General features: G+C 42.1%; 1 protein-coding gene across 1 annotated transcript; it reads right to left on the bottom strand.

The window, feature by feature from the left end:
* Window positions 1-569: 569 nt before the first annotated feature.
* On the bottom strand, window positions 570-19,875 carry LOC135552859 (forkhead box protein N1-like). The gene is given in 10 exon segments (XM_064984770.1): window positions 570-1,909; window positions 2,026-2,269; window positions 2,272-2,459; window positions 2,776-2,983; window positions 4,829-4,925; window positions 8,028-8,158; window positions 9,179-9,286; window positions 9,567-9,929; window positions 10,810-10,969; window positions 19,636-19,875. Coding segments are annotated over 9 exon segments (1,797 nt in total). The 5' UTR covers window positions 10,948-10,969; window positions 19,636-19,875; the 3' UTR covers window positions 570-1,589.
* Between the last annotated feature and the right edge of the window lie 1,039 nt (window positions 19,876-20,914).

The raw sequence follows: 20,914 nt of genomic DNA, 5'->3' as shown, positions 1-20,914 counted from the left end.
CCAACGCGTTCAAGTCCGGGCTCTGGCTAGGCCACTCAAGGACATTCAGAGACTTGTCCCGAAGCCACTCCTGAGTTGTCTTGGCTGTGTGCTTAGGGTTGTTGTCCTGTTAGAAGGCGAACCTTCACCCCAGTCTGAGGTCCTGAGCGCTCTGAAGCAGGTTTTCTTCAAGGATCTCTGTACTTTGCTCCGTTCATCTTTCCCTTGATCCTGACTAGTCTCTCAGTCCCTGCCGCTAAAAAAACGTCCCCACAGCGTGATGCTGCCACCACCATGCTTCACTGTAGGGATGGTACCAGGTTTCATCCAGACGTGAGGTATTTCTGTTTTAAATTTTAATAAACAAAATATAAACTGTTTTCACTTTATCATTATGGGATATTGTGTGTAGATTGATGAGGAAAATGTTTTATTTAATACATTTTAGAATAAGGCTGTAACATAACAAAATGTGGAAAACGTCAATGGTGTCTGAATACTTTCCGAATGCACCGTATAACAAATGTTGTTTTACAATGACTGGATAGATCTGTGACAGAAATTAGAAGAAATGAATTGCATAGATAGACACAGAACAATTGTCTAGACTAGAATATAATTTAATGAATGAATGCAAGCGCTATAAATCAAAAACAGTTTACTATATATTCAGTTAAGTCATACAAGAAAAAGGGGCTTTTCACACATGCTTTGACTAAAATACACTCAAAAAATCTGGTAAGGTGATGTCATTTTTATTATAAGATAGTGCCTGCAGGAACCAGATGAAGGCCTGAGAACAGTCGTCTGGCTCTGCCTTGATAGACTTCCATCCTCAATGGTAATTTAGCTATAAAGCTTTGAAAACTATTTCTAGAAAGCAAAATTAATTGAGTAAACAGTGAGTATGTTCCCTATATCGTATAAGAAATTATGCTGAGACACATTTTGTAATTGTATTCATTAGCTTTGAGCTAAAAAACAACTGGCTTGAATCATCTCCTGTCACCATTAAGCTGTATAAAATGCTAATTGCAATAGTGGGAACATATCACACCAGGGGGCTTATTCAGGAGAATGGGACTTCACAGAATGCTCAACATAGAAATGTATTGTGTAGAACATATATGATTCTCTGTAGTGTAGAATACGGAAAAAATGTCATCAGTGCTGTATTTCTGTCTACAACTTTAAAGTTCCCAGTAACTACAGCTCTCCACTGCCATCTAGTGTGGAGTCAGCTCATACTGCACTCTACTCCTTAACACTGAACAGTCAGGTGTGTCATGAGCTTTTGGATACATTCATTCTCATTTGTCAAGTCTTGACTTTGACCCAGCCAAAGTCATTGTTATGAATAAAAACATATTGTTCACACGGTTATGAACCCAGGCTCCCCCATTCTCTTCAGACTCATTGTCGACAAATTGAGTCAACGTGCTCTGCATGTTCAAAGCAAAGCAAAATATGACATTTGATTGTGATCATTGCTACATTCACTTTCAAACTGAGCCCTTTGTGATAAGTCTTGACCTTCACAACCACAGTCTTGAGGTCCAGGGGGAAGGTCTTTGTGAGCTATTCCACGAAGGGAGCCCTATTCCTGGGCTTCAAAGCAAAGGTATGGGGGTGTTCCCCATAGAAGTGAGGTAACTAGCCAAGCTCTCTACACCTGGGTAGGCTGTGTGGTACTGTCCATTAATATGGAGGTCTGATGGACCTCCACATCCTCCTCCCATCTCCTCCTCATCTTCCTTCCCCAGCCCGTCGGAGATCCACTCTGATGTCTGGTTGACAGGACTGGTGCTCCTCAGACTGGACCCCAGGAGGAGGTGTGTTGGCTGGGAAGAGGAGGGGGACAGGGAGGGACTGATTAGCACCAGCGAATCAGGAGCCAGGCTGTCCTCTCTCAGCTCGTCCCACAAGTAACCTGAGAGGAGAGTGAACAGGGTTGTGAATCTTGTTGTAGATTGTATAAAAATAATTCCTGAATATGGTTCTCTCTGTCTTGGCCTCTCACTCTCTATCTCTCTCTTTCATCCTTACCATGGAGCTGCAGGTCAGTCAAGCTGGGGTTGAGCGTGTCAATATCGTTACTAGCATCTTCATCTAGCTGTAGCTCTTGTATGCTCCTGGGCCCAACATCATACTCTGCATGTATGGTGGCGCTACAGGTGGGGGGTGTCTGCCCCGCCAGAGGGGAACCCAGGGTATCCACATTGGGGGGGATTCCCGATAGAGGCTGCTGTCTGCAGGGGGAGTAGAAGGAGAAGGGGTGGGGGTGGTCGGGGGCAGGTAACGGGGGTGCTGTTGGACTGTCAGGGAGGGAGGGGTGACGTGGGGGTAGAGGGGACGTCGAAGAGGATGACAGGGCTCTGGAGGATGGGATGTGAAGGAGGAAGGGGTAGGGATCTGGTTGTGGTAAGAAGGTAAAGATTTCAGCCTCTCTGGTCTTTCCCCCAACAGGCGATCCAGGTCCTCTGAGAAAACAGAGAAAGAGAGAGAGAGAGAGACTGTGGGTAAATTGAGATGACCTTGCACTTATCTCCTGTAACAGCTGCCAAAAAGTCTGAGTTGATAGAATCACCAGAACGCTGGAGTTGCTCAGTCTCAAAGGTAACATACTATGTATGTCACCGCATCTTATTTTATGGTGTGATTTATGCCATGACGGACCTGAGAAATGCCAAGCTTACCCTCCACCTAAAATACTGGGATCTGAACTTTGAGGAAGCGCAAATAAAACATAGCCCAGGTCTAAGGGGAGTCCTGGTCTGTGATGTATAGACCACCTACCTGGCCTGGCCATGCTCTTGCGGACAGTGAGGGGGTCTTTGCGGCGCCACTTGTGTAGCTCCTCCTGCATCTTCTCTATCTTGGCTGGGTTGAGGGCCCACAGGCAGCCCTTACGGGAAGAGTTGCCAATCTTATTCTCCACCTTCTCAAAGCACTTATTCAGAGACAGGTTGTGGCGGACCGAGTTCTTCCATCCATCTGGAGCCGTCTGAGAGACAGAAAGGAGAGGAAAAACTCACAGTAACAGTGTATTTTTACATTTTCCATGGGATACTATTTTTCTCTTAAATTGTTCAATTTCGATTGTATGTAAATAACCAAGGTATTGCTTTGAAGTATATTTAACATTTATGTATTCCTTAAAAGGGTTTATCTGTAAAGGGGTGCGTAACTGGTGGCAGGGAAGTCAGACGCAGGAAAGCAGAACTAGGTAATAGCCGGAGCAGTTTAATCCAAAAACCAATGGCATAAAAATACAACAGAACATGGGTACAAAAACCCAACGCGCAGTAAACATGTGCACAAGCACTGACAACAAACAATTCCATACAAAGACATGGGGGAACAGAGGGTTGAATACACAACAAATAATGAGGGAAATGGAAACCAGGTGTGTAGGGGGAAAAAAGTGGATCTACGATGGGTAGAAGACCAGTGACGCCGACCTCTGAACGCCGCCCGAACAAGGAGAGGAAATGACTTCGGTGGAAGTCGTGACACTATCTGCGATTGACGTATCCGTTTTTGGACTTTTCAATGAATGATATTTACCCATCAGTGGAGGCTCCTATGGGGAGGACGGCTCATAATAATGGCTGGAACGGCACAAATGACCACGAGCCCATCCTCCCCAATTAAGATGCCACCAACCTCCTGTGTTACCCCCACTGATCCTTGAAGAATACAACTTATAAGTTAGTTCAGAACTCAAAATATATGCTTGTTTTACTCCATTGTTGGTGAACATTAAAGAGTAAACAAACAACATACACCTTACATCCATAGCTCTGTCCAGCCCCATCCCTCAGCTTTTTACCTCAAACAGGGGGGGAGAACACTGAGTTATTGTTTCAACTGCCAAAACCCTAACCAATTAAGTAATTCAAAATCAAGTCAAAAGTCAAGAGGAACCAAAGCAGTGTGAGTGCCACGTTGAACACACACACACACACATGTGCACACACACATGTGCACACACCCCCTGAGGTAGTCTCTCAGTCAAAGGTCTTACTGTATGTTTGGCTGGAGAGGAGCCAAAGCTGTTGCAATGCCACGTTGCACCTTCCTCCAGCTCCTCCTACAAACAGCCAGCCAACAAACAGCCAACCATTTCATGGGTCTATAACCACTGGGATGGATGGGAAGACACTGATCAAGCCCTAACGGGAATCAGCCGGGGTGGCCCACGGTCAGCCTCGTTAAACACTGGCTGTTTCCCAAATGGCACCCTGTTACCAAGTAAACTACTTTTGACTAGGTCCTAGGCCACGCCTGTATTCTATATGGAATAGGTAGGGGTCGATGATGCCTAACAAACGGCTGGGGAAGAGGCTAGCCTACGGCTGCTTCTGCTTTGGCACACTGTTGAATCTATATACACTATCACAGTATATCATTCATCATCCATCTCCCCGAGGCTTGCCAGGAGATCTGGAGACTGCAAGGTGGTAGAGCCAATCCTTCCTATGGTCTAAAGAAAATATGTGGTTTCTCTCTCTCTCTTGATATCTCTCTCTCTCTCTCTCTCTCTCTCCCTCTCTCTCTCTCTCCCTCTCCGTGTCTTTCTATAAAGGGCTTATCGCCAGATAAGAAGATAAGAGAGAGTGATTGAGTCTTTTAAACCACATGTAAATACTACAAGGTATTTACTTTACAATGCATAACACACTTATGTGTCTGTTTTGGTAAGTTAGGTGATGCAAAGTTCATACAATTTCTCAGTGCATGAGAAACTCTGCCTGTGACATTGCACAGATAAAATACATAGGATGAGAATAATGAAACAGAGATGACTGTTGGGTCAGTGAGAAGCCATAATGTCCTCCTGTTGTACCTTGAAGTAGGGGAAGTGTTCAGTCATGAACCTGTAGATCTCACTAACCGGGAGACTCCCTGTCTTACTGTTCCTCAGAGCCATGAAGATCAGGATGCTATGGATAGAAGACAAACATTGTAGTCAGTGTAGTCAATCAGATGTAGTCAATATTATTATTATATTTATTATTACGTATATTACATGATATACATGATTACATGATATTATTTATTTCATATACACTACACTCTCAGAAAAAAGGGTTCATCGACTGTCCCCATAGGCATAGGAGAACCCTTTGAATAACCCTTTTTGTTTCCAGGTAAAAAACTTTTTGATTCCAGGTAGAGCCCTTTTGGGTTCCATGTGGAACCGTCTGTAGAAAGGGTTCTACATGGAATCAAAAAGGGTTCTACCTGGAACCAAAAAGGGTTATTCTAAGGGTTCTCCTATGGGGACAGCCCTTTAAGGTTCTAGATAGCATATTATTTTCTATGAGTGTACATTCGTGACAAGGATCCATGATGACATCCACAAAACACTAAAAGGAAACAAGGACATTCATGTTGTTATTATTATACTAATTCAGTCTTTGAGGAAAAAGTCTGAAAATAAGTATAGTAGATACAGTAGAATTGACATTATCGTAAATAAAAGCACGAATAGTTTTCCGTTGTGGGTTAGAATAAGAGGCCGTGCTGTGTATGCAGAACCAGTGAAGATCTAGGGCATGGGCCACCTCACACACACACACACACCCCATCCACCTCACACCTGCAAGCCTGAGGGATAACGGTGATTATTTGTGTTATGTAACATTGATACTTGAAAGGAGTTTAGGTTAAATCATTATTGAAATATATACCATCTGGTCCTCAGAGGACCAGAGTACAAAATGTACAGAAACTAACTGAAATCATAGCTGAACACTGAATACTTGGGTTCATTTTCAATCCAAACTGGTAAACTGGTTTTAGGGGTTATTAAAGAACTGACATGCTTACAGCTTAACATCTTTTTGTTTCACCTTGTAAACATTATTTCAAACATGCAGAGAAAGAAGAGTGATGAAGAGTGAGAAATGGGTTTGATTAAATAAGGTCTTGATTGAATAAGGTCTTTAGTATATAATTCATGTTGCACAAAAGTCCAAAACCTGATTGTACAGGTTGGTAAAAGATTGTGATTATGCACATGTATGGAGTATCGAAGTAGGGTGCTGTCATGACTCTTTCCTGGGTGAGGATCAAAGGTGCCAGATCAGCTTGGCAAATGGCTGACGGACTGGGATGGTTTTGACACCTTCACACCCTATCATAAATTAAGGGAGAGAGAACTCTCCTTCTGGCTCTCTAGTAGCAAGGTTGGAATGTGCTTTGTGTAGAGAGAGACTTTTGCCGCCAAAACCTTTTTGTACAGAAAGTGAATATGGGAACAATAGTTATAAGATATTAATGTTAAGAATGATCAGTGGTGATCTAAAGAATAATCATGTCATATTGTTTATTATTTTGTGATGTCATTAAGGATGGTATAGTAACTGTAACTCTGAAAGTGTACGCATTCTATGTGTCAAGTTTACATCTAAATGTGTAAAATAAATGATTAAATATGAGAACAGTTTTGTGAAGATAGTGATGTAATTTTAGCCTTCTAAATTAGCTAATTGTTTTCATATAAACTTGTGCCCAGTCAGTAACCACACGCCCAAGTGAGCACAGACATTGTGTCGGCGTGATGGAATGCCCCCCTTTTTAACCAAGGATAAAAGCCTTGGAAACTAAATTTACATTAGACCAAAACATGCCGGGTTGCTGCTGGCGTGTAAAGTGGTTGGGAGCCTGAACCTGAATAATCAGCCCATTACGAGACCATTACGAGACCAGCCAACGTACAGCGTGAGCTAAACGTGACAAATGGTTTCAACTCTACAGACCAGAAAATGTGAGACGGTAGTCTATATGTTTGAAATGGTGAAACTCTGAAACTCTCAATCTTTACACAAGAAGAAGAAACTCACTAGACCATAGCATTTACCAGTCTACAGCTGGCATGTAAAGTAGTCTAGGACATTAGATCAAAGACACGAGGGGAAGGAATAAGTCCCTCTCAGACAACCATTGGCACATCTGAAGTATCTATTCCAACAACCTCTCCACAACCAGTGAAGCTCTACAAAAGACATTGTGACCTCTGGTGGACAAACCAGAACCTTACATCCATCGACAACTTCACCATAGGAGTCATCGAGTTCAACAGAGATCGACGAAGATCAAGGACAGTTATGCGTAAATGTATATATTGTACTTCTTATCCGAATGAGCGGTGGTTCGTGTGCAAAGTATTACTATTCCTTTGAGTGTAGGTTCCAAATGTAACAATGATAAGTTGACTCTTTGTCTCTCCCTCTCTTTACCTACCCCTCCCTCTTCATATGTGTAACAAGCCGTCATATCTTGTCAGTCCACTAGGGACTTTTATCTCATGTACGTGTGTATGTGTATTCTGTGTTATTATTTTGTTAGTTAGTAAATAAATGATTAAATCAATTTGTGTAGTACTGAATATTCAGAAGGGCTAGGGTTCTTGCGGATCCAAGGATTATGTGACGTTCAGACTGAGACTGATGAGGTAATAATTCATAATTGATTGTTATTGATGTAAGAGATATCTGCATATCAAATCAAATCAAATTTATTTATATAGCCCTTCGTACATCAGCTGATATCTCAAAGTGCTGTACAGAAACCCAGCCTAAAACCCCAAAAAGCAAGCAATGCAGGTGTTGAAGCACGTTGGCTAGGAAAAACTTCCTAGAAAGGCCAAAACCTAGGAAGAAACCTAGAGAGGAACCAGGCTATGAGGGGTGGCCAGTCCTCTTCTGGCTGTGCCAGGTGGAGATTATAACAGAACATGGCCAAGATGTTCAAATGTTCATAAATGACCAGCATGGTCAAATAATAGGTCTGGGACAGGTAGCACATCCGGGGACCAGGTCAGGATTCCACAGCCACAGGCAGAACATATCTTTAGAGTTTAATTTGGGAGGTGGTAAGTCATTAAACAACTTATTCCATGGTGCCCCAAATTCCTAATGAATTAATTGTTACATGATTAATTTAATTGAATAACAATTGAGTAACAATTAAACATAGTTAGTTGACAAAATAAATAAGAGTCATTAGATGAATGATAGTCACGTCACGACAGTGTTCACCTGTATGAGTAGATGGGCTTGGGGAAGAGGGACTGCATGCTACTGTCCTGATGGGTTGGAGTGGAGAGGCACTGGAGGGAGTACTGAGAACTTTTGGTTTGTCCACCGGTAGAATACACACCTGGTGAGAACTGGAGAGAACACACACACATACATACACACATTGTTACAGCAGAACTTTTGGATTGTCCACCGGTAGAATACAACACCTGGTGAGAACTGGAGAGAACACACCCACATACATACACACATTGTTACAGCAGAACTTTTGGATTGTCCACCGGTAGAATACACACCTGGTGAGAACTGGAGAGAACACACACACATACATACACACATTGTTACAGCAGAACTTTTGGATTGTCCACCGGTAGAATACAACACCTGGTGAGAACTGGAGAGAACACACACACATACATACACACATTGTTACAGCAGAACTTTTGGATTGTCCACCGGTAGAATACACACCTGGTGAGAACTGGAGAGAACACACACACGTACACATGCGTTACAGCAGAACTTGTATTACTTTAGCAACAGAGTGTGTACACAGTGAGGTTTTTCCAAACCGCACAGCTGTGTGCTGCAAAGCCAACAACTGTAAACAAGTTCATGGTATGATATAATCAAGCCCTGTTGGCAAAGTGATATTTTCCTTGGCAAGGTGTTTGACAAGGTATTTGGCAGAGTGGCACTAATCCTTGGAAAGATATGCAGTAGAATACACACCTAATAGGAAAGATATGCAGTACCGTAGGTGGTTTCTATGTCAATCAACCTATACACAGCCAAAATTCCACCCAAACAAAATGAGTTCGCCAGTTTGTAGTCCTAAAAAACAGAAATGAGTTTTGTTCTTTGAGAGAATACTAATCAGTAAACATGACATTTATGAATTATGAAGCCTTATTAAGTGCTTTGTGTGCTTGTTTCGATTACATAAATGCTTCAAAATTTTAAAAAAATTACGTTAGCAGATGAAGATTATCTCATAAAACAAAACATATACTATAAGATCTCCTAAGCCTGTGTTTACCACTGACCTTATTTTCTGTGCAATTCCAAAATCACCCCTTTGAGATAAGCTCCTCTAAGAAACTCCCCCTTAAGTTATCCCCTCCCCCTGTACTTTGGTCCTGCCCACTCACCTGCGGTAGCGGGGCTCGGGGGCTGTAGGAGGCGTGGCCTTGGGACAGGAAGCAGGAAGGTTCCTCGGGTGCATCCTGTGGTTCTGTGTAAGAGCGCTGGGAGCCCTGCTGTGTTGAATGAAGGGAATGAATGAAGATAATAGCATGATTCAAGTGATGAAATCTGAGAAAACTCATTGGCAGCACTAGTATCAATGTGATGTGTGGGTGGGTGGGTATGTGGATAGGAGCTGTAGGTGTGTATGAGAGATCTGTCTATGGGGAACTACTTGCGCATGTGGGGCTGTCCCCGATGGCCATGTACACCTGGGTATGGTACTACAGTTCAGCTGGTGGCGTGTACTAAGAATGAATAGCCATTTAGAGTATGAGTATCACTGTGTCATACCATCAGTCTGGAAGCCTGGAAACTCCCGTTGTATGGATCCCAGGATGTCTGTTCCTCACTGGTAGATGTGCGTGTGGCAGCGAAGCTATCTGGAGCCTCTTTGAGACAGACGAAGGTACGAGACCCAGGGGCACCAGGGGCCAGGCAACCGGTGCCAACCCCATCATCGCTGAACTGATGTCGGTAGGGGTGGAAGCGGTCAGCCGTTCCTGACCCTAAGTTTGACCTTTGACTCTGTCCCACCATGGCTCCATCAACGCTGTGCCTCCTGCAGCTCTCTGCAGCGGCATTTCTCTGTCTGTAGGTGGCACTCTCTCTCTCACGCTGGGCAGTGGTAAATGACACAGAACTGCTCTCCTCACACTGAGGGGAGATGAATATACAATTTCTAAGCTGGTTATTTAGCAACGTCCAGAATCTCCTGGCTAGCATCTGCAATCATAAAACAATGCAAGTGGAAATAGCCAACAATCACCTACCTTTTATCTCCTGGCATTGACTGTGTCCCAAGTGGCATCCTATTAGGGAATAGGGTGCTATTTGGGACGCAGATTTATTTCTGTTTAAACACATCCTGCCTGTTTCAGGGGGGGTGTGGTCGTATTTTGATCTCTAGATAGACATTACTGCCCCAAGGGTGGGTAATTAATTAGTCCAAAAGAAGAGGAACGTGATTAATGTCAGGATAAAACTTAACACATTTCCTCCAGGGCATCTTGTCCTTGAAAAGGTCCTGTGTGTGCGATAGGTAGATAGTTTACATCCTTTTAGATTCACTCATAAACAATCTCTCTGTTGCAAGCAGACCTGGGTTCAAACAGTATTCATTTTCATTCAAATACTTTATCTGGCACACTGGAACCAATGAAAATGACAAATTAAAAGTAACCAATTCAACCAAAAAAAAGGTACATTTTTCAAAACCTGTCCATCTACCACTCCAAGCAGGCTGAAGCAAATGCTCAAAGTATTTGAAAGATAACAAATACTACTTGAACTGAAGTTTGGTTAGTCAAACAGCTAAGGGCTATTGCACTAAGATCACAGTGTAGATTCTGGAATTACCACTGGAGGAACAGTAGCCTAATGCAGGTGCAGGAAAGGAGATTAGATGGGTAAAGCATGCATGGCTTTGGGCGAGATCAAAATGGAGTGTTTCCATGCCTATGGTTAACATCTGGATTGTCTCTGGGTGAAAATGGGTGCAACTTTAAAATAAACAGTTTTCAGTGTATTCTGGTACCAGTGAGTGCGCCATCTGCTGGAAGGAGGACCTTGGAGGATCAGAGGTGCGTAGGGAGGAGGTCTGAGGGGCTGGTGTCATTGTCAGGAACCTGTTGGCACTGGGTGTAAATGTGGAGCTGGGAGAGTCTGTAGACATGATGGTGTGCCTAGAAAGAAATCTGCACCCGGGAAGAAAATATATATTTTTTTATTTATCTATTTTACTAGGCAAGTCAGTTAAGAACAAATTCTTATTTTCAATGACAGCCTAGGAACAGTGGGTTAACTGCCTTGTTCAGGGGCAGAATGACACATTTTTACCTTGTCAGCTCAGGGATTCAATCTTGCAACTTTCCGGTTACTAGTCCAATGCTCTAACCACTAGGCTACCCTGCCGCATTGCAATTCTTGACACAATCAAACTGAGCCTGACACCTACAACCACACCCCATTCAAAGACACTTAAATATTTTTTCTTGTACATTCACCCTCTGAATGGCAATCCATATCTGAATTGTCTCAAGGCTTAAAAATCCTTCTTTAACCTGTCTCCCCCCCATTCATCGACACTGATAAAAGGATCATAGCTTTCACCTGGATTTACCTGGTCAGTCTATGTGGTCAGTCTATGTTTTGTACACTCAGTGTAGCTCAACATGTGTGTTATGAGTCACACTCCCATTCCCTGTGTTTTTTTCTCTATGTGATTTGGAATTGGAAATGTGTCATGACTAGCTTTCACAGGTCCATGACATGTACCATATGCACAGTGGCTTGTATGATTCATCTCTTTGTGGTTGATGCTTGCCAGTGCCATCCATGCGTTACATTATATTCTTATTGTATCCTTCAGTCTGGGTTATTCATAGTATGAATGTACCTTTCAGGAAGGCTACAGCACCCCAGTGTAACGTCTCAGTGGTCGTCTGGGCATCACTGAGTTATCATTGTACAAGACTAGGAGCGATACAGTACGTGATCTTTCAGTGTGCAGGTGTGGGTACTTTAGGTTCGATGGAACAGTTATCCGGACACAGATCAAGTCTAATCTTGGACTAAGAAGCACTTTAAATGGAGAAACATTTAGTCTCGGACTCTATGGAAGGAGGCAAGGTGCTCTTCCATCTTCATCAGTTTACAGTACTGTTATCAGAAGAGGTGTGAGGCACGTGGCAGAGGTTCCAGGAAGGGTAACCTCATACACACACATATTCACACGCATGCGCACACACACACACTCCTCAAAGCTCATTAAAAAGGGCAACAAACTGTGAAGATTAGGTCACTCAAAACCAGCTATTGCTGAGGTGGGTTGAAGGGTGAAATCAAGATCCTTTTGTTGTGTTACCATTATTGATGGCGACTCGTTTCAGGGATGTAGAGAGCGAGAGAGAGAGAGAGAGAGAGAGAGAGAGAGAGAGAGAGAGAGAAGAGAGAGAGAGCGAGAGAGAGAGAGATTGTGGAAGTTTTCATACAGGAGTAAAAAGGAAGTGAAATGTCAGAGTTGAGACAGCCTTTGTTCTGTTGCAGCAACAGCTCCTTTGACTTTTGACCTGTTTGACTCAAACCTCTGATTGGCCGTTTGGAGCACTGACGAGGAAGAATAACTGATCAAGACAAATAATCACTGTGCTGCCATTTCTTTCGCCAAAGATGGTTAACTGGATTTAAGGTGGAGCGGGATCTGTGGACGGTTGAGGACTATAGTGTGACATCCCTGTTTGTAAGTGTACTGTGACCTCTGACAAAAGGGCTGGACCTTTATGACATAGGTGAAGTGCACTTGCTATGTAACAGCAGCGTCCTTCGTTAGACTCTGGGAACTAACCAATATACTGCAATACATCTTCACAATTAACCTTAATGTCTATATGATTTGACTCTAGGAACTGTGTACTGATAATGGTCTCCACAACCAGAAGCTAATACTGACAAATGTACAGTATGTGCCATTCAGATGAACAAATGCTGCCATTGTCTGTGAGTTGATGTGGGAAAAGAAATGGCACCAGTCTGCCATGTTATCATGACTCTAGAAAAATGACCCATTAAAAATCAGGTATCAAAATGTCCACAGTTTGTCCTGGGGATATTCCCACAATTCAGGAGCCGAAATATATGAATGAATGGTTCCCATCTGATTTAAAGACAAAAATATATATGTGAATAATTTGATACACCAATGTTTAGTGGTGCTGGTTTTCCTTTAAGTGTCCAATTCCTTTTTAACGTTCTTCTAAAGCTGAACTGTGTGCTGGTTTCTGACAGACCTGGGTTGAAATCGTATTTGAAATCATTATGAATACTTTATCTGTGCTTGATTGAGCATGCCTTGCTTAATGGACCAATAGAATAGTCCCAAAATTGTAAAGCTCTCTAGCTGTTTTGGGTTCTGAGCGCCGTTCTCAGATTATGCTTTTTCCGTAAAGTTTTTTTGAAATCTGACACAGCGGTTGCATTAACCTGTTGAAACTCTAGGGGTGCAATTTCATTTTGGGATGAAAAACGTTCCCGTTTTAAACAAGATATTTTGTCACAAAAAGATGCTCGACTATGCATATAATTGATAGCTTTCGAAAGAAAACACTCTGACGTGTCCAGAACTGCAAAGATATTTTCTGTGCGTGCCCTAGAACGTGAGCTTCAGGCAAAACCAAGATGAGACGGCATCCAGGAAATGAGCAGGATTTTTGAGGCTCTGTTTTCCATTGTCTCCTTATATGGCTGTGAATGCGAGAGGAGTAAGTCTGCCCTTTCTGTCGTTTCCCCAAGGTGTCTGCAGCATTGTGACGTATTTGTAGGCATATTATTGGAAGATTGACCATAAGAGACCACATTTACCAGGTGTCCGCCCGGTGTCCTGCGCCGAAATTGGTGCGCAAAAGTCAGCTGCAAGTATTTTTCCATGGAATTTAGACAAGAATGCAGGCTTCCACGAACGATATATCAATGAAGAGATATGTGAAAAAATACCTTGAGGATTGATTCCAAACAACGTTTGCCATGTTTCGGTCGATATTTTGGAGTTAATTCGGAAAAAGTTTGACGTTGTAGGTGACTGAATTTTCGGTTCGTTTCGGTAGCCAAATGTGATGTACAAAACGGAGCGATTTCTCCTACACACAGAAGCTTTCAGGAAAAACTGTGCATTTGGTATGTAACTGAGAGTCTCCTCATTGAAAACATCCGAAGCTCTTCAAAGGTAAATGATTTTATTTATTTGGTTATCTGGTTTTTGTGAAAATGTTGCGTGCTAAATGCTACTCAAAATGCTAAGCTAGCTTAGCATACTCTTACACAAATTAGTCAATTGCTATGGTTCAAAAGCATATTTTGAAAATCTGAGATGACAGTGTTGTTAAGAAAAGGCTAAGCTTGAGAGCAGGCGCATTATTTTCATTTTATTTGCGATTTTCAGAAATCGTTAACGTTAAGGAGGTTAAGGAGAAGTCTATCTTTAATTCTGTATTCTGTGAATAACACTATTATCTTTTATCAATGTTTATTATTAGTATTTCTGCAAAATCACTGGATGTTTTGGAATCAAAACATAACTGCACGTAAGGCGCCAATGTAAACTGAGATTTTTGGATATAAATATGCACATTATGGAACAAAACACACATGTATTGTGTAACATGATGTCCTATAAGTGTCATCTGATGAAGATCATCAAAGGTTAGTGATTAATTGAATCTATATTTCTGCTTTTTGTGACTCCTTTCTTTGGCTGGAAAAATTGCTGTGTGTTTTTTTGACTTGATGGTGATCTAACATAATCATATGCTGTGCTTTAGCTGTAAAGCATTTTTGAAATCGGACATGATGGGTAGATTAACAAGATGTTTATCTTTCATTTGCTGTATTGGACTTGTTAATGTGTGAAAGTTACATATTTCCCAAAAATATTTTTGAATTTCTGCCTTTTCAGCAGAATGTTGTCGAGGTGTTCCGCTAGCGGAACTCCTGCACTAGAAAGGTTAAAGGCAATGCTACCAAATACTAATTGAGTGTATGTAAACTTCTGACCCACTGGGAATGTGATGAAAAAGTACAAGCTGAAATAGATCATTCTCTCTACTATTATTCTGACATTTCACATTCTGAAAATAAAGTGGTGATCCTAACTGACCTAAGACATGGAATTTGTATTAGGACTAAATGTCAGAAATTGTGGAAAACTGAGTTTAAATGTATTTGGCTAAGGTGTATGTAAACTTCCGACTTCAACTGTAAGTTGTGTAGTAAGCCTTTAGTAGCCCATGTGTCTCACCCTAATATTTTGTCTATTTTTCCCCTCTTAATTGTGCCTACTGTTCTGACTTGGTGGTGCTCATGTAGCCTATAACCTGTTTTATAAAAATGTAATCAAATATTGTAAGAGCTGTCATTGTCGGTTTATATGCCCCCTTTATTTATCCTATGGTTCTGACTTGGTGTACAAGGAGAACACTGTAAGAATGGCCCATGTCCAGAATTCTGCCACTTTACATTTCAAAAGTGCTGAACAAATAGTTATATTGACTACATCCATCCTAGCTCATTAATGTTTTAATCGAATTTACTGATTGGCTCGTATCCGCTTGTCATCCCCTTATGCTATAGTTTGTACATCTGAATTGTCATTAGAAACCACATTTGTTTAAGCAAGTCAACCATATCAGCAATGTTTTTTTAAAGGCAGGAAATTAGGCTGAATGAACTGTTTCGCTGCCAGACAATGCTCCGCTGATAGCCAGGTGTAACAGTTGTAAGATGTTGGGACTGCTGTTGGGACTCTGCTGTTGTGACAGCTGTATGTAGGCCATAACAGCTTGTGAGTATAGTTTGTCACCATTATAGCGCAATAAATGTATTGTTTAGTGATGTATTGTGTAGTGAAGTGGCTTTGCTGGCATGCATCCCCCCCAAAAATGTTTGTTTCCCCATCAGGATTTACATGCTAAAATCGCCACTCATTACAACCTTATTCTAATATGGATAAAATAATAAAATATCCTCATCAATCTGCACACAATACCCCATAACGACAAAGCGAAAACAGTTTTTTAGAAATAGCTTATTTACGTAAGTATTCAGATCCTTTGCTATGAGACTCGAAATCGAGCTCAGGTGCATCCTGTTTCCATTGATCGTCCTTGAGATGTTTCTACAATTTGATTGGAGTCCACCTGTGGTAAATTCAATTGATTGGACATGATTTGGAATGGCACACACAGTTGACAGTGCATGTCAGAGCAAAAACCAATCCATGAGGTCGAAGGACTTGTCCGTAAAGCTCTGAGACAGGATTGTGTCGAGGAACAGATTTGGGAAAGGGCACCCCAAAAATTCTGCAGCATTGAAGGTTCCCAAGAACACAGTGGCATCCTTAATTCTTAAATGGAAGAAGTTTAGAACCACCAAGACTCTTCCTAGAGCTGGCCGCCCGGCCAAACTGAGCAATTGGGGTAGAAGGGCCTTGGTCAGGGAGATGACCAAGAACCTCCACAGAGCAACTCTGTGGAGATGAGAGAACCTTCCAGGAGGACAACCATCTCTGCAGCACTCTACAAATCAGGCTTTTATGATAAAGTGGCCAGAGGGAAGCCACTACTCAATAAAAGGCACATGACAGCCCACTTGGAGTTTGCCAAAAAGCACCTAAAGGACTCTTGAGAAATGAGAAATTGAGAAAGACGATTCTCAGAACTGATGAAACCAGGATTACATTTTTTTGGCCTGAATGCCAAGCGTCACTACTGGATGAAACCTGGCACCATCCCTACGGTGAAGCATAGTGTGGGGAAGTTTTTCAGCATCAGGGACTGGGAGACTAGATGAACGGAGCAAAGTACAGCGAGATCCTTGATGAAAACCTGCTCCAGAGCTCTCAGAACCTCAGACTGGAGCAAAGGTTCATCTTCCAACAGGACAACGACCCTAAGCACACAGCCAAGACAATACTGGAGTGGCTTCGATACAAGTCTCTGAATGTCCTTAAGTGGCCCAGCCAGAGCCCAGATTTGAACCAGATCGAACATCTCTGGAGAGACCTGAAAATAGCTGTGCAGCGACGCTCCCCATCCAACCTGACAGACCTTGAGAGGATATGCAGAGAAGAATGGAATGAACTCTCCAAATACAGACGTACTAAGCTTGTAGAGTCATACCCAAGAAGACTCAAGGCTGTAATCGCTGCCAAAAGTGCTTCAACAAAGTACCTAGTAAAAGGTCTGAATACTCATGTAAATGTGATTTCCAGGTTTTTTGGGGTATACATTTGCAAACATTTCTAAAAACCTGTTTTTGCTTTGCCATTATGGGTTATTGTGTGTAGATTGATAAGAAGAAAAGAAAACATGCAGATAAGGCTGTAACGTAACAAATTATGGGAAAAATCAAGGGGTCTGAATACTTTCCTGAATACACCGTACATACTTTTTTTGAGGAATTTAGATTGGGTGCTCCTCCAACCTGTTTACCACGAATTAGTCATTTTGGGGAAGTGTTTCCTGGAAACCATTGGATAGGACCATGAAACCAGGCAAAGGCATAATCCCATAGCCTCTCCTCTCTGTACAGGCTCTCATGCCTACATGTGAAAGTGCTGGCTTGCCTGTTGTCAACAATGTGATAGTCATGTTATACAACTCACAGCGCTCTTGTTAGTTCTCACATTACATTTACTATTTAGTCAAACAAACACTGGTAGTGTTCCAAAATGCATACTTGTGTTCTATCTAGAGCATATAGCAAGTACGAAAGTCAACTGTCATTTTTCAAGTGTGATTCCAAACATAAGACTGTTCAAAGACAAGTATGTACTAAGTTACTGGAAGTTCTATAAGCGTACTTGGGAGTTCTGGAAAACAAAGCACTCATGGGAGCATACTTTTTCATTCCCTTTGGTGGGGAGGGTATCCCATAACACCTTGCGACACAGCGAGAATTCCAAAAACATCTGAATTAATGGTGGACTGTTATGGTCCCTGTTCGGGAGAAACTTTTACAGTTCTAGCCAGTCAAGTTGTGCATTCTTACAAAATCAGTCAATACTGTACATGCATGTAGTGTCTGTTTAACTACCGTTAGCAAGCCAGCTAACTTTCTTCTTGTCACTTTCCCCTCCCCTCGTGTTTCACCATTGCATATGAAGAAAATGTTTTGAGTAATGAAATTATAAATATAAAGTAAATCAGGGACAACTTGATCAAGCCTATGAATATGAAAACTGTTTACAAAACCATTGCACATTGACAAAGGCAGTTGTGGTTCGCAGCAACTTGAACCAGGACTGAAATCTGAGCAGTGAGGTTAATTTATCCTTCCTTAGCCTTATGATTCTGCTCTGTTCTCCTCGGGTTGAAGCACATCCCTCCCCATCACCCAGACAGATGGAAAGAACTTGGGAACCCTCCGTCCACCAGGAAAATCACCATATCCCAGGAGTTTAGTCAGAAGTTTATTCAGCACTGTGCAACATCACTATGTTAGAAAAAGATTCACAAGTTATTCTCTATCATGCAGAATTGTCAGCTCATTGTAACATATGACCACCATTCTAAAATACAGACATGGGGGATTTCTGTCCCCGTGAACTGCTCCGTGTGCAAGTATTTATTCCTGTCCAGCAAACACCATGTTCAACTATTCATCGTCTACAATTTAGACCACAATAAGTTGAATGAGGTGTTAGTGAAAGTCTGGAACAAGAACCAGTAAACTCCTGTCCTGTGTATAAAAACGTGGCTGTCATGACAACATGTGCCCTCGTGAACTGAACAAGCTTTTGAATGTTAATCTCCTTGATATTACTCACTTGCTATAAGGCTTCTTCTACTGAGCCATTTGCTTTATGTTTTGTATTCTTATCTTTTAATATTTCTTATTGTCACCGCTAAAAAAAGCATCCATAACATTATTTGCCAATTACAATTTCAGGCTCAAGATTAATGTTATGTAAGTGTTTCAGAACAAGAAGTTTGTATATTCTCTGTAAACTACCTAAACCTTTAGGTCCCAGGCACCATGTCATTATGTCATTATGGAACCTGTCATTCATCGGTAGTAAAGATGTCATTATAACCTTTCCCACTGGGAGATTTATTGACAGCAGTCATGCTAACGATTCTAATCGCTCACGATTTCTCTAGATTATATGATTGTCTCTGCACCTCCCCCTGACCTAGATTACCTTGCCTCTAACTTTGTTATGCTCTATAACTTTAGCCACTGTCACAGGCTTTCATCTCACTATCAGTAGCGAACCCTGGTAGCTGACGCTAATATAACCCTAACCAGGACATGATACATATATTTGCTTACAATAATTTATACTTTAGCATTTGGCTCTATAACACCTGATCCATATATTTGAAAGTCACAGATGCTTGGGTTGACAGTAATGATTTAAGTCTGTTAAACATTTTATCATGAGTCAGTTGTAGGAAGACTTTGTAGCTAAGTTGATCATACAGTAGGGGTAGTTACTCAATCCATTGTGGCTGACACGGGGCCAGAAGGCCACTAAAGCATGCTTAATGTCGTTAGTCGGTGCCCTTTCAGCCGCTAAACATCAGTTGCAGGTAAGAAGACAAGACTCATCTTTGTTCAAAGACACAGCTTTTCTTTTGAAAGTTTTGTCACCCCAGCAAACACACAACCACCAAACAAGGTCCTCTCCTTGTGGGCCTTAACATGCCATACATGAGTTTTCAGTGTCATTTCACAGGCATGTCACACTTAATAAAGAAACAATAGCTGGTTAGAAGCACAGACAGGTGTATTGCCATAGGTTCGGCATATTTGCTCCAAAGTTTCCAACCTTTTCCCATCCTTGACCCTTTAGAGATGCTCAACTCACCCTCCTTGATTCGACAACAATCTTGTTCTGCCGGTAAGCCACAGTATCTTATTTGAATCTCGTGGTGACAATCAATCATTCCAGTCTGGGGAAGAAGAAGAATTTATCAGATTCACATAATGCACTTGGTTTAGCCTAAACACCTGGAACACTTTCCAACAGAGTGATTCATCTTTTGAAGAATACTGTTGAAGATATATTGACGAAGAAGAGTGTGGTAGTAGGAAGAAGAGCTGAAGAGCTGGTTCCAGCCTTCAGAGCATTAATCTCATGCTCTCTCTCTCTCTTTTTCTCTCTTTCTGTCTGGCCCTCAGCCAACCCACGGCAGACCAGCAGAGCGCTATGAGATACATAGGAGGAAACCTGTCACAACAGGTACCAAAGGCCTAGCTACCGTACTGCTGAAGTCACCACTTCGGTCTCTCTCTCTCCCTTCCCTCTTTCTTTACCTGATTTGAAGACTTGTGTGAATGGGGCATCAGATACACTTCAATCACATCCCCTATCCACTGGCAGAGAGTGGGTACTTAGCCCTGGTTTCAGAGCTTGTTCACATCGGTAGGACATGTAGGATAGGATCTGGTTCTCTCTGTGTAATTGCACCAATCATAAGAGCCTGTATAGCACATTAGTTCAATTATCTAATTTGGTCTATTGACACTAATTGCTGTTCTTTGATTGCATCAGGGCTCTCATTTGCTACGGCAATATATTATCATTTTATATATTTTTGTAGATTTAAAAATTTTGACATTTTGATGCACCTGCATAAAATAGCATTAGTTAACGAATTAAACTGCTGGATTAGACGTACCCAGATGTGTCCAGGTCTGTCGCGGACGCAGTGCCAGGCAGTCAGGTGCTGAGCAGACGGCACAGGCTCAGAGAAGAAGTGCCAGATGTGTCACACTCTGTCAGACCGGTCACATGCCAAGGTGGTTGTTGGTTAAGATAAACTGAGTGGCGCTGAGTAGAGGAGAGGGGTTGACCCTTTGAGCCTCTCATTGAGAAAGCAAATGATGGACTGAACCGCTGAAGACCTCTTCCAAACTTTTATACTGACAGATGGATCAAGACCAACACCTGAGCCAGAGAGGGAGAGAAGGGGAGGAGGGGGGGAAGGAGAGAGAAAGAAAGTAAGCGAGAGGAGTGGAAGAAGTATGTCAATACAGGTAAATTCCTATCCTACCCTCCAAGTAAACCAAGAAAGTAGCACCCTCCCTCCCTCTGTCTCTCTCTCTTTCCTTCCCTCTCTCTTTCTCTTTCTCCTTCTCTCTCT

The sequence above is a fragment of the Oncorhynchus masou genome, chromosome 13 (genome assembly GCF_036934945.1).
Source record: "Oncorhynchus masou masou isolate Uvic2021 chromosome 13, UVic_Omas_1.1, whole genome shotgun sequence".
NCBI lineage: Eukaryota > Metazoa > Chordata > Actinopteri > Salmoniformes > Salmonidae > Oncorhynchus > Oncorhynchus masou.
Note: the sequence above shows the minus strand (reverse complement) of the source record. Positions and strands in the feature narration are given on the sequence as shown.